The sequence below is a fragment of the Pavona decussata genome, unplaced genomic scaffold (genome assembly GCF_977016875.1).
Source record: "Pavona decussata unplaced genomic scaffold, jaPavDecu1.1 SCAFFOLD_226, whole genome shotgun sequence".
NCBI lineage: Eukaryota > Metazoa > Cnidaria > Anthozoa > Scleractinia > Agariciidae > Pavona > Pavona decussata.
This window is the reverse complement of record NW_028145631.1, coordinates 305,214-319,742: the sequence shown is the minus strand read 5'-3', so window position 1 is coordinate 319,742 and position 14,529 is coordinate 305,214. Positions and strand designations below refer to the sequence as shown.

At 40.7% G+C, this 14,529-nt stretch overlaps 1 protein-coding gene across 2 annotated transcripts in view; it reads right to left on the bottom strand.

The window, feature by feature from the left end:
- The window catches only part of LOC146458871 (transient receptor potential cation channel subfamily M member-like 2), a 32,948-nt gene extending 18,419 nt beyond the window's left edge, over positions 1-14,529 (bottom strand). The window contains exons 1-15 of one of the 2 annotated variants that reach the window (XM_085090189.1): positions 13,996-14,529; positions 11,726-11,814; positions 10,852-11,014; positions 9,917-10,081; positions 9,119-9,316; positions 8,727-8,898; positions 7,725-7,902; positions 7,043-7,184; positions 6,702-6,771; positions 6,228-6,328; positions 4,796-4,930; positions 3,229-3,282; positions 2,976-3,077; positions 1,830-2,098; positions 947-1,175 (exon numbers count right to left, since the gene is read on the bottom strand). In XM_085090189.1, coding sequence (XP_084946315.1) covers positions 947-1,175; positions 1,830-2,098; positions 2,976-3,077; positions 3,229-3,282; positions 4,796-4,930; positions 6,228-6,328; positions 6,702-6,771; positions 7,043-7,184; positions 7,725-7,902; positions 8,727-8,898; positions 9,119-9,316; positions 9,917-10,081; positions 10,852-11,014; positions 11,726-11,814; positions 13,996-14,070 — 2,142 coding nt within the window. In that variant the 5' untranslated portion in view covers positions 14,071-14,529. Of the gene's footprint in view, positions 1-946; positions 1,176-1,829; positions 2,099-2,975; positions 3,078-3,228; positions 3,283-4,795; positions 4,931-6,227; positions 6,329-6,701; positions 6,772-7,042; positions 7,185-7,724; positions 7,903-8,726; positions 8,899-9,118; positions 9,317-9,916; positions 10,082-10,851; positions 11,015-11,725; positions 11,815-13,995 lie in introns of those variants that run through there. The other variant, XM_085090191.1, reaches the window with a different exon arrangement.

The window sequence follows — 14,529 nt, the reverse complement described above, 5'->3', positions numbered from 1 at the left end:
GTTTAAAAGGTTGTTATGTCACAGTTATTCCAATTTTGTATGTGCCACATATTGACATTTAAATCCTAGTAGTATGCAGATTGTTTGTCCCATGAACCTAGTTTAATGGCCTTAGCTCCCACGAGCCTCCTGCAGCTCAGTGGCAGAGCATCCGAACTAGTAATCGGAAGGTCTTAGGTTCGACACCTGATAGGAGCACTCGGATTTCCTTTTCTTGAGTATATCTTTGTCACTCACTGAACAACACATCATTCTCAAGGTTATCGTTCCTGTAGGATAAGCGTTCTAAGCAATCCTATTGGCGCTTGATTGAGGGACATTCACCATTATCCAACTCCTAATTTAAAGTTAGATAGTGCTAATAACGAGGCAGGGAAGTAAAAATGGTAGTTACTGTTCAGAGGGATATCGGAGGTTGATCTTTGCATTCTAGGCAATTGATTGGTTCTCGATTGTGGGACATTTACCATTATCCAACTCCTAATTTAGGGTTAGATGGTGCTAAGAAGCTTTTGATTTGTTTGCTAGTTTTGAATAACCGAAAACATAGAAACTTTGTCTTAACTGAAGTTTTGTGGACGCATTTGGATTGCTACTGTAAACCAAGTAAAAATAAACGTTGGCAAAATTTGAAAACAATTTTAAAATAACTTCCAATCTGATAGGCGCAACTGTTTTCAGTCAGTGACACAGGCAAACTTTGGTTCAAAAATTTGCTTTGGTAGAAAGCGAGTTCACATTCATTCTTTTAAACTACTTCCAACTCGTTCAGGTCTGTTCACATTGTCTAAAGTGTTCGAACTCGTTGTCGAAGAGCCAAATTCGTAGGAAATCAATCTGTTCACTCAGTAACTACAATATCGAAGCATACTTTGCCAAATAATATGGTTGCGGGTACTTTTTAGTTCAAGGAGGGTATTCGTAAAAACGCTACATGCACTTATACCTTGATGGAAGAGCGATGCGCAGTTTTCATAGCTCCCGTCCATATTTCTGTGAGAAGGGTCTGGCAACTTACATGAGCCAGAAATTCTTCGTGTTCAATGGAGACGGCGAGAGATAGACATGTTTGCCCGCCGCTGTTATGTAAATTGTAGGTCAGAAGCTGTTGGGTGAGCTCTTCGTTTGTTCGAAAGCAGTGATCTAACAAACCCAGGGCCAGTCTTTTGAACTCACTAAAGAAGAAAAGGGAAATGTTCAGAACCTACAAGCATCGTAATACATCGTAATACATCGTTATATATAGACAGGAGTGTTTTTCTGGAAAATGCACACTCGTAAAATTCATACGAAACTACATCCGCGTATCTTTACTAGTGAGGATATTGATGGCGTCATTCCCTGCTTTTTCCCGGTTGTTTGTGGAGACAGCCGGTAAAAAGTGGCGAGCGATAGATTTGTGTATATAGTAAAAAGAAAATTACACGGTGGCTAGAAGATATGAATTTTATTTTCTCGTATTATAAACAATTATTTACTCACTTGCTACGCTCGTACGTAAAATATTGTGTTACCACTCAAACATAAAATTCAAATCGTTGCGCCGCCGTGTAATATCCTTTATGTATCAAGTGTAGCTTTATCGAACTTTAGGACCGGCTTAAACTTGCCGAAGTTGATAGAATTTTTGGTGACAAAGAGCTCACTAGGGTTCCTTTTCAAAACACGTGCTCCATAATCCGACAGTAAAGCTAGATTCAATTCGTTTCGATTTACATCAGCCAAATCAGTCAAGTCTTAAACTGAAGTCCCTTCCCTAATCTTAACAAAGATGATCAAAAAAATCATTTTCTTCTTAAATATTTTTAATGGTATTTTAAACCACTCACTCGACATGCGCGTAAAGCTCGTCAGTGACGTCTGCCTTTGCGTCATCGCGTTCGGTCAGCCTCGCCATCATGTTGTATAATTTTCCCGCCACCAGTGCCTGCGCCAAATTCTCGTCACCACGCTCCCACATAAAAAGCGCCATTTGCGGCAGGTTGCAGATCACAGACCACAGAAGCAACTCTTTGTAAGGGTTGGCCACTTGACCGGAGCTTGCCATATGGTCATGATGCCCATCCACAAACATTTTCTTGTTAGCTATATCGAGAGCCTTCGGGAAACAAAAAAAACCCACAATTTTCAACGTATGTGCTAAGCACACCACAAATAATCAGCTTGCAAAAGGAACATTGAAGCGTTGTATAGTCACAATTGAATATGAGAAGAAAAGAGAAGAAGTTCGCTGTCAACAATGATAAGCAAGCTGGGAATAACAGAGATACCAAAAAATGTAGGATTTTGCCCTTCTCTGCTAGGGTTAGCGGAGGATTAAACCAGCCGAACGCGATCACAAAAGCTAAGGGTTAGAACAAGAAGGAATTGGGGGAAGAGGAGGGGGGGCTTTCGCGAGCCCCTCCCTCGTCTTGTCCCAATCCTCCTCGTCTTACATTTCTCGCCTCAAGCTCCTTTCAAACCACAACAGAAAATTCGAGAGAGAAAAAGACTGCAGGCGGTCAAAGCTAACCACGAGAAGGTCACACAAGCATAACATGAAATGGAGAGGAGAAGATGGCTCAAACTTTGAGGAGTAAAGCTTGTTTTTTACTAGGACATTATAAGCAGGAGCACAAACGTCGCTTTAGTAAAGTGAGAACACCTGTAACAAAAGCATAAGCACACGAAGAACTTTCGTTCCTCTTGTGCTTATGCTTATGTCGCACTTTTCGCTAAAATGACAACGACTGAGCGACATATAAGCACAAGCACAAGACTGTCAACCGTTTCGTCTGCCATCTTGCTTAACATGGAGAGGAGCTGGCATTGAGAATTTCATCAAGAAATGGTTTTCTGCATGTGCTTCTGTCCTTATGCTTATGTAGCTAGTGTTCTCACTCGCTTATCTTTATGGTTATGGTTATGCTTATGTCCTAGTAAAAACCAACCTTGCTAAGAAACACAGATCGATATAAAGAAAAGCCAATATTTACCCGCGTGATGGTGATAAAATCTTTGTTATGTCCTTTGTAAGTGCTTCCTAGCAGACGTCGTATGGCGCTGTTCACATCGGAAAGAGTAAAATCGGATTCAATCTGAAGAAATTCAAAGGGTCACTATTAGCTCATACACTATAACAAGCTAACTGTAGAGTATCATAATAAAACATTGTCGCAATTCCGCCACATTTCATGACTGACTCTAGCTTTGACTTACGAAGAGAAAATGTGAAGAGATTTGTGTTACCTTGTCTTTTCCGATCATTTGTCTAAATACCACACTTGATGAAGACCACCTCCTCTACAAAAAACAGTAACAAAAAATGTATCAGAAAAAACTTTCAATAATTCTGTTTTCTCGGTTTCCGTGACGATATTCGTTTTTTGGGGGCGCAGCTCTTGTGGATAATCGCTACACTGAACACAAGCTTGAGCTGTTTCACAGATGTCGTTAGAAGTTCAGTTCATTTCATACACTGCAGCTCATACTCTGGGATTAGGGAATTTCACATTTTTTTGTAAACACCGAATAATGATTAGACACGTTGGGAATAAAGTCAGGTTTACCTTTAAAGAATAGATACGTCGCCATGCGGTTTAAAACAAGGGGGTCCTTTGGAATGATAGATAGATAGATACGTTTATTAAGACACTACATGGCAGTATAAACTGAATTGCGTAGAGAAAAAAATACAGACTATTTACAAATGTATATACTAAAAATCAATAATCAAAATATATAAAACTAAGCTATTTACACATCTTCATAGTTTCGCTAGTTTAGCGAGGGCCTATGCGAGTTGCGCTCCTTTCATAATGAATGACTCGGCAAAACGCTTGGTCTTGGCAACCGGGACTCTGAATTTCCTGGTTTTCCGCAGATTGTAATTGGAGTTTATTATAGGTGGCACTAGCTTGTTAAGTTTATTGTCAGGGTTTTCAGAGATAGCACTAAAGAGATTGATGGAAAGCTGTCTTTGGTGGTCCTGGATGGACTCTATACCCGCCTCAGAAATACTGGGGGGCGCATTTTGATTACAGTCGAGACACAAACCACTGACCTCAAGGGAGCTACATGTACTCAGTATCTTGGCTCGTGGTGGCACAGTAGCATAGTTGTTAGTGCGTCGAACGTTCGATCGAACGGTCGGAAAATCGGAGGGTCGGTTGTTCGAGTCTGGGTTGGTCTCTGAATTACTAACAGCTACGTGGGTTAGTTTCTAAAGAAACTACGGTGCTGCGACGGTGGAAGTAGAAACGAATGTTTGGTTTATCAACAAAGTTCATCGCGTTCGTCGTAGGAAGAACGCACTTCTAATACGGATTGGAGTCGAGATTGTATGGGACAACATTGATTCATTGAATGAATGGATCTTGGGAAGCGCATCTGACATCTCCCGCAGATTTTTTTTGCAGGGGTGGATGACATCACAAAGAGAGAGAGCCTGGGATCGAGATCATCGAATGCACTCCCTAATCTTTGATTATTACTAGTAAAGAGGTGGAAACTCGAGTGCTGACGATTCAAGCGTTAGCCCTAGAAAATTTGCTCCGCGTTGTCTAAATGGCTAACGGCGACATACCGCTGGAAGTAACCCTGCGATGGACTAACATCCCATCCTGGGGGGAGGGGAGAGTAGCAATTCTCTTAGTTGCTTCATGCTACAGAAACCGGGTTAAGCTCCAACCGTGTCGTGCGACTATACCATTTTTTTACTTTGTAACCCTAGAGACTGACACTTCAGATAGCTTTGGTAATTACTCGCTTTTTAATGTGATTAACAAAACCCGAAGTTGAAATGTTTTGTGCTCACCCCTTTATAAAGCTCAAGCAGTCGTGAGGTGGTCAGAAACCTGCTCATACTGACGCCATTCTCCAAAAGGAGTTTCACAAACTCAACACGATTGTTTACCAGGGCATCCATCATCGCATCTTCTAATGCATCCATCTGTAATAAGCAAATAACCACATAGGTCTGACTGCGTAGCTTTATTTCCCTTGAACTTTGGGAGAGGGGGGAGGGACTCACTAGTGCAGTCGAATCCCGATAACTCGAACCTTCAGTGGTAAATGAAAAAAAGGTTCGAGTTATCGGGAGTTCAGAACAAATAACTTGAAATGAGGAAAACACGGTGTTTATTGTGTATTTCTCTTCATACATGTAAATGTTGACCAAATTCAGTTATAGAGAGGCCGAGTGAAAATGGAACAATACTGTATTTCTAAATAATAAATCAGAACGCAGCGTAACGTGAAACAAAGCAAAGCAAAGCAGCAGAAGACCAGGTAGTGCAAACTAACTTTGCAGGTTTCAAAGACAAACATGGTTCGAGTTATCGAGGGTAAAACTATACAGAAAATGACCTGACGGGAAACAAAAATTGCTTAGAGCTAGCGGGAGGTTCGAGTTATCGAGGGTTTGAGTTACCGAGGGTAAAGTTACAGTAAATGTAGGACGAAAATCCAGGGGAAATCGATTTTGATTCGAGTTAGCGGGGACTCCAGTGATCGGGAGTCGACTGTACCATGATGTTCGTCGTCTCGCTTAGGGATTTAAATTTCCCATTTTGGTATAACTTAGGGTGCTCAGGATGGAGTGCTAGTAGTTTTAGCCATCCAGGTATCTCTTATGGTTGTGAGCGAAGAATTATGTCCAGTTGGCCATTTACAAGGTTAAAGAGTGGTGGCGGGCCTGCCCAACTCCAGAAGTTCTGTTTTGGAATCAAGAGAGGATGGCTCCCTTTAAATGAGTAAAGCTTGAGCCACGCCCAGATTGGTCACCGACAAGCATCTCCGTACTTTCAAAATAAAAAATAATAAGCCTTCCCCTGGCCATCCTCAATGTAAGCACATGAGTATTAAAGTTTGCTATAATAAGTATTAAGCTGCTAGTGCTAGTGTTTCCAGCTGTTTGGTTGTTGTTGTTGCCAAATCCAACCAATTTTGAAACAGAAGACTCCCTCCTTCAACGATAAGTCCCTTTCTCCTCCCCCACGAAAATAGGCCCCATAGAAGGTAGCCTGCGTGACAGGCACTAGAAAGGGAACGACAGAAGGAGAAACGGGCCCACGCGCGGCACATGAGGGGAACGAAGTAGAGGGGAAAAGCAGCTTCCTTTCCCCTCTCTCTACGCGCCCGATTCCAATTCTCCCTTCCCCTTTCTAGCGCCCGCCACGCAGGCTACATAGCAGGGAAATTTAGAATTTCTGAATTCCACCTTTCCTTGTGTACTGGTGAGTACATACCTCCCATTTTTGATCATCTATAAAAATCTCTGTTCTGGCAATGTCAGCACGATTCCATATAAGAGCTAGACTCAACTGATCAGCGGCAGACGCATGCTGTGCTGCGAACAACAACAAGATAGAAACGTTATTCGGATTGTGCGGGGTACGTTCCGTATCGGGGAAACTTTCACAGAGTTTATCTATTTCTTAAACAATTATGGGTTGAGTTTTGATCCCTTCTTTAAATGACCTTTTTGGTGTAGAATTCATAGATTAATGGTACATCCAAATCAAGAGTCATTCGCTTCCGTGCACCATGGTAAGTGTTCCTGAGCGTGAATCATGGCCAGATAGACTGATACATAATTGGCATTCTTTTGTGTAATGTTTTTTTTTCCGCGGACATATATATAAATTACATAGGTGTAAGTTTAAATTCATGTGATCGGAACGTTTATAAGTGGTAGAGTTAAAGAAAAAAGCTGTTGAAACCTTTCAGAAGAGCTCTCAATATCGCTCGATCGATGTCAATACCATCCTCATCCATACGAAATATCGTAATCTAGAATGAAAGACAAAAAATACTCAGTCAATATAACTGGCAATACTTAATCAAACGCATTCTTGGGCCACAGTTATTGTTTCTTAAATTCTTATCTCATTTCTAGCCCTCTGTAGCAAGTAGAATATGCTCTTACTACAAGTAAAAAATTGCGTCAAATTATTCATCGTTTTATATTTGTATAATTTGTTTACCAAGCAAAGAGGTTTTATGCTCAGCCAGTAATGTAATGTACTTCCATTGCAAAAGAACACAAATTGACTCTACTTACGTATCTCTTGTTTCCCACGCACTTGAGTACATCGTGGTAAATAGACAAACAGCTCTCCTCATTGCATTCTGGGAAGGCTTTCTGGATTCTCATTAGAAGCTGTTGATGTTCAACGACCTCCGCCATGTCCTCCATACCGGTGCTGTAAGTAAGCAAGAAAAAATTATCGACTCTCGAGCTACGGTAAATGAATTAGTTTTATCGCTGTGTATGTCTATCTCACTTTCGTGGCCAACAGAAGATTTAACAACAAAAAGTAATATAAGTACGCATGATTACACCGAAGAGCCCTATCCTTTTTTTGTGAAACAAAGAATTCTTAGAAAAAAGGTGTATGATTGGTCAGCATGTATGAAGAGATTTAAGTCCAAAAACTATAAAGTTGAATCACCACCAACGCTAAAAACGCCTTCTTTACGGAGGTCTTGATCTATAAAAACGCTGAAGAAAGATTTGACTAAAACACAGAGAAGAAGCCTCTCTGAATTACGTTTAATGTGAAAGGGACACAGCCACCTCAAAGGACCGTCCTTTTACGGACTGCTACAAGTTAATTAACTGTAATTTAAAACAAAAGCTGAAAGCGTAAAATATTCACGTGTCTTCAAAAATCAAATCCCCCACCCACCCCTCCCACGCCCCAAAAAGAACAAACACTGTATGAGCAAAAGCAACAACACACCCGTCATTTGTAACGACAAGGCCATGAGCATGCGCTAAGATATCGGCTGCTCTACCGCTGCCCTCAGCAATGACAACAGGCACGGCTGGGTTGCTGGTTACGGATTCCAACACTGTTCGGATTGTGTTTGGGCCTCCTTCGAGAACTAGCAGCACCACAGGAATACCATGCGATTTATCTGGTACAGAGAAAGTACGGAAAGAAAAAAAATGAACTTCATGCACCCTTAGACTAATGTCATGAAAGGTCTTAGTCATCGTGGTTTGAAACGATAGCGCAGATTAATCGTTTGTCTCATGATTATATGTCGCATATATAGGTGTGAAAACGTAGCGGTCCACACCTGCTATACAATCGCGAGACAAACGATTTATTTCAGTCAGTCTTTGCACTGTTAGGAGATTGACATTTGATCATAAATGCATTGGTTTTGACCAGTTTCAGTACACATACGACATGCCGGTTTACATATGTAATAAGTACTTAATATAAGCACAAAGACACAGCGGCAAAATGAGTGCGCATGCTCGTCACGCTTGAGCAATCTTACACGGCGAAATTTAACATCCCATGGTGGGAAAGGTATGACGCAACAACGTAACGTAAACACGAAAAATAGGAAAACTTCCCTTTCTTGTGTTTGTGGTTATGATTATGCTTAAGCATATGCTTCCATCGTACCTGTACACACATAACTACATCTACTTGCAATTGTGTTTATGTTTTTAGTAACAATAAAATTTAAACCAGTTGACTTTCTCACCAAAGTAATTTTCGGAGAGGTCCTGTTCCTTGTCACACGGGGTAGTCTCAGGTTATCTTTATTCCGAGCATTGTGTCGCAAGTGTAAGCAAGCGTTTACTATGCTTTCCACTGACGCTAAGGTACTTCGCCGAAATGTAAGGAGTATTTGAACCGTGTATAAAAATGTACATTTGCGATATGATATACATCGATTCCTACAAAGTACGGTATCTTACACATGTCGGTACACATACTCACTTCTAGAAATCTTTTTCGTTGTTATGCAGTTCTGAAGGCTGGCGCGAAATGGGATCTCCCCTCCGTACTTTCCTTCCCTCCCATCATCCACCAGTATGAAATGAGAATGATTGTTATCAAGGCATGCTCCATCGGACAATAAACTGGAACTCATGTGATACGTGACCACACCCTGCATTGAAAAGCACATGTCAATTGGTATTATCGTTACCTCGTACTCACATGACACTGTGAGATTTGCGTAGAGTGGAACGAAACTGACAATCGGGATATTTACCCTATTGCTGGTTCTTAATTTTAAACCGTTGCCGTCAAACAAATTAGTTCAATAACATTGAATTTAGAATTTCGCTTAAATTGCTTGATCTTTAACGGAAGAAAATGTCTCTAACCTCGCTGTCAATCAAATCGGACCTTTGGTTGACAATTCCCCATGTGGCGATTCCTATCAAGTGCAGCTGTGACGCTTTGTCCTTCATGTGCGCTCCACGTGACATAACGGTGTGTCCCTTAACAGCTTCTCCCACGTGACGCATCACGCCAGTATTTGTCCCTCCTGTGATGATCCAAGCGCCTGTGGTCTGGGCTGCCTGTGGAACATCATACATGAGGACAAGCAGTTTGTATACTGTCGTATACAGAAGTAATTAATAATACATGCAAACGGAAGTCCTCGCACACCACGTGAAGGAAGTCGACAAGTGTTTCAGTGGTAACATGCCCAGGAAAGACGGGCATTAAGGAAATTTCTTAAAGGTTCCTCAATGCGGTTCGAATTGTATTAAAATTGCACCTTCTAATTTGGTTTGTGTTCGTTCTACGTTTCCTCACAATACTGACTTGACCGCCTGACTTGCCTTTACGTCTGAGAGAAACGTGGGCCTGAGCACTGAGATTTCAAATGAATCTCTCGTTCTCTTTGGCACTGTAACTCGACTGTGGGTTTCCCTTTCTTTTGCGAGCTATTGCATTCTTAAAAAAATTGAAACAGTTTAAGTCTTATAACTCCTCATCAACAAGATCGCGTACTTTCGTTCTCTCCTTTAAAAAGATCATTTTGATTCAAACCTATCACATGATCTCTTTAGTCACGTGGGGTTTATACAATTAACATGACGAGAAGAAAGTAAGGTAAAGACGGGCTCAGTATTTTTGTTTTAAGATTAAGAAGTATTATGATATAAAATTACCTTTAACAGCCCCTGACGAAGCACATTCTTTAACTTGGGGTGCAGCACAAAGCTTTTGGCTCCACCAGTCACAGAGATGAGTAGTTTGGGTAACTCGAGTCGCCATTCTTTTCTTAGAAGATGTAGAACTTTCTCAGGATCAGCATCTTGGGAAATACGGATGAACTAGGAGTCGATGACAAACAAAAAGATAAGAAAGTGAAGATGGAACAAACAAAGACAGGAGACAAAAAAAATTGGAGACACTCTCCAGATCGAATTGGAGGATGGAAATGGAAATGTTTGTTTTCGAGGAGAGGGAAAAACCAGAGCACGCGAAGAAAAACCTCACGAAGTAAGGACGAGAACCAACAGGAAACTCAACCTAGCCCCAAGTTGGGCATAACAGGGTCTGGGGGCCTCTCTAGGGAGCGAGTTTGATTTTTCTCTTCGCCCTGTACCCCACTTGGGAGCCTGTTAACGGGCTAACCCAACCCACTTATGACGCCGAGTCCTGGAATTGAACCTGGGCCACATTGGTGGGAGGCGAGTGCTTTCACCACTGCGCCATCCCTGCTTCCCATTCGCTAATATTGTGCCAAAGACTCTCCTTACTATCTCCTTAACCTCTCCCCCTTACTACCCAGCTTAATACTCATAACAATTTCGTTTTTTTTCTCGTGTCCCCTGGACAGTGGAGGGACGATTGAGGCCAGCTGTATACCAAGCCTTCCCGTGCGTTTTTCTTCTTTTTGGACTCAGTGACTGATTTTCTTTCTTTTTGGTCGCGCTAAAGTAATAGGACACGACAAAACTTTCACGAGGATAGTTACATTTATCGATATCAACGTTAACTTGTAGCAAGCAAACGTTACGGGATTGTTGCCTTGATTTTCCCCTCCACGTTTTTAAAACTGTCACCAATGCCTATTTTCGGGAACCTTAGCTGTTCTGACCTTAGCTCTGCTTGTTTGTCCAGCCCCAGTAAATTCCATTTCTCCATAAGCGTTAGTTGGTTCCTCGACTGTGTGCCTGCTGGCATCCCACGTGACCTCGCTTGATGGAATATGGCGCATTGCCTCAGGTTGGTGATTACTGTCCAGTCGCCCACAACAGCAACTACAACGCAGTTTAGCTCGATTAGTACGACTATCGGTGGTCGGAGCTAACCTATACGACTTTCACATAAAATGACCACATTATTTTATATCGGGCCGGCAAACTGAAGTGGCCTGTGTAATAGGAACCGTTTCCCTACCCGAAGGCAAAAACAATTTGCGCCAATAAAGAGAGTGTAAGACTTCCGGTTGCCGGCCGAAACGCCCTGATAATCCAGAAGGCTCCTTCTATTGAATAGTATGGGGAACTAGCGAGACTTTTGCTCAAAGGCAAAGTTCTGGGGTTATTTTTATGTTTAAAAAATATTCCAGGAGCGAGCGTTCGCTATAGACATCACGTATCCAACAAGCGCGAGTAATTGTCTTATAACCACGAAATATCGCCTGAGTCTTGTTGATTTGGTGATATTTTCTTTACTCGCTGACGCGTACACTTACCTATCCTTGGAGACCCACGGGCAGATGGTCTCGAAGGGCGAAGATTTTACGAACGAATTCAGAACTACACTTGCCCTGATTTCGCCCGCGAAATCTTCGCCCCATCCAGATTATCTTGCCCCTCGGTCTCCGAGGATAACGCTTACCATATTTGTGGGGCATGGCATAACGGCTCATATACCACCACCGCTAAGCCAATCAAAACTCTAGAATGGCTATCCAATATAAAATTACTATTAGTTTTTTATTTAGCTGAGAGCAAAATTCCACTCACCGTCGTATCTCTTTCTCAGATGGAATGAATTGGCTGCATGTTCTCCTCTTAAACGTGGAGTATATCCACGAATCCTTGCCGCGAGAACGCTGTTCAAGGTAAAATGTTACCAGCAGCTTATGTAAGCGTCGTTTATAAAAATTCAATATTAATAGTAATAGTAATATTAAGAGTCGATCAGCTGAAACGTCACAGATTAATGTGGATCTAAAAAACTACCGTTCTCCAGCAATTAGCGTCTTGCTGTTTCTTCATACTCTTTTTTACTGTTTTTATTTTTTTAAATTATTTTTTTAATGTTGCTTTTTCCAATTCGATCGGTTCGTTTCCCGCAGAAAATGCACATTTTTCAGTCAAATGGTAGTGCTTCAACTTCTCTGGATCGACGCCTGGTGGAATGACAACCATCCTAACAACGTAGGTTAGACATTTTAGTCGGTTTTTTTTTTTTTTTTTTTTACATTCAGTCTTCGTCACGTGTTACCAGTATTTCCAAGAAAGAACATGCGACATATGATGTCCGGAATTCCGGAATCTTGATAGCCATTAAGCAAGCTCTCTTGAAAAGAGAGCTTGCTTGCAGGCTAGAATCTTGAAGATTTCTCTGGAAATCTTTCCGAAATAGACGCATTAACTGAAAACAAAAAATTCAAAGTACTTGGATAACGATTGTTATTTTTGAAATATATCAAGTGAAGTATTCATAGCTTTACATCGTCAATAAACTAGGGAAATATTCTACAGGAACTCCGAAATCTCGTTGGCGATGTTCAAAACCAACATGTAAATTTGAAAACTCCGTTCAGATTTCACAAATACTGGTCCGCGTGATGTGGATTGACTGTAATATACTTCATATCGCGAAAAAAAGTGTTTAACAGATTACATTTGCTTCTGTATTACATGCAGACATTACTTATAAACATAAAAAGAAAGAAAAAAGGAAGGGAAATACAAAAAAAAAAATTAAAAATTCGATAATAAATGAACGAGTCCTTGTATTAGTTACCATAATGTGGCAAAAAGTTACACTGAGCGAGAGCGCTTCTAATCAGGTCAGCTGGACCTTTTAACTTTCCACTGTAATAAAATTTTGGACGTAAACTCTTTGAAATCACATTGACTTGCTAGCATGTATCTACTGGGTTACAAGTCATAAGTCTGTTGTTAAACTAAAGAAGAAGAAGAAGAAGAAGAAGAAGAAGAAGAAGAAGAAGAAGAAGAAGAAGAAAAAGAAGAAGAAAAAGAAGAAGAAGAAGAAGCAGTTTTCAAGCAGACGTTTCTGTGACGTCACGGCTCTCCAGTGTAAGCCGGATATCGTGCAGAGCGCAAGAGTTATGTGCTTACGTCAAGCGTGACTGTTCCTTTCTTTTATATTGCAATCAGCCTCATATGTTAAGTGATATAAAATGAACAACTGAAAAGGTTGGCTTTCACGTTTTCGTTGATCTTTGACATGATGATTTAAAGCACCATTTTTAAACATTTTTTGAAGCATATAACACTTCTCTGGTGCTCGAAAATTCAAGTATTTCCTAGTGTAAATTCTTGCTACTTATGAGAACAAATACAAGAAGACAACACAACTCCGTCACGTTCAGTCATGTGTAACATAGGTAATTATAGAATATTTCACATTACACACGTGAAAATTTAGGGCCATGAAAAAGTTGAATATGTCTTTTCTACATATCTTTAAAAAATAATTGCATCTATAGCAACGAACAGCGGAATAAAAAGCAGCTAAGCTTTCTTGAAATCACGTTGAAAGCTGCGTTGATCAGTTCAAGATCGAAGCAACATTTGATCAGTTTCAACATAAATCTCTGTAAAAGATTTGATTTCATAAAAAGTGAAAGAATCATGAGTACTTTTAGTTGTAGTATAAATGCATCAATCAGTCGAATTAATTAGAATAGTACAGTGCATAAGGTCGGGACAAGGGACTTGCAATTCACGCTGCAAGCAAGCAAACTTCAAACTTTCGATGCGATACGCATATTCGCTTAAACACTGCCGGCTTGCTCAATTTATATTCAAACCGCACGCAATTTATATTTCTTCGCGGAACTTAGTAACCACAATGAGAGACAAATTGCAAAGCAAGCCGTTAAGTTCGTCACAGAACAGAGCTGCTGTAATTAATTGCTTTCTAACGGCTGAACAAATTGTCAAATATATAAACCTCTGGACAATTTTTCCCCCAAAGAACAATAATACATTATGGAATGGATTTATGTAGTTCAAAATTTAAAATACTTTTGACTCACCTGATTTCCACCCTTCTTAGCGCGACCTTCAGCGAACGGGAAGTGATTCTTTCCGTCCACGCTCTCTGATGCCATTTCAAGTTGAGCACTGTAAATTCTGAACTCAAATAAACAACCCTCTGAAAACGCTGCTATAAAGGTTGCATTTGTATGGTAGTTACAGCTTCGGAGAAAAAGCTTGCAGAAAGACACGTTTTACATGACTTTGGCAAAAGGTTAAAAGGAAAATTTTATCTTGAGAGGAAGTTTTAAAGCTGAACTCTCATGGTTCCGGTTTGTCAAACTCCCTTGGTCACGCGTGGTTTGATTGCGGTAATTATGTTACAAATGCAAATTAATCAACAACAATCAAAGGCCATGTCGTGATCAGTTCTATTGAACTGAGCAGCGGGCGAGCACGACACTCGATCATCACTAATCATCGGTGTATACATGTAAATCAGAACTTAGTTGGTAATCATGTTATTGTTATTGTCCTTGGTCTTTTACGTGATGCACATTAAGATAACAAGTTAACAACTTTTTTATGGCAAA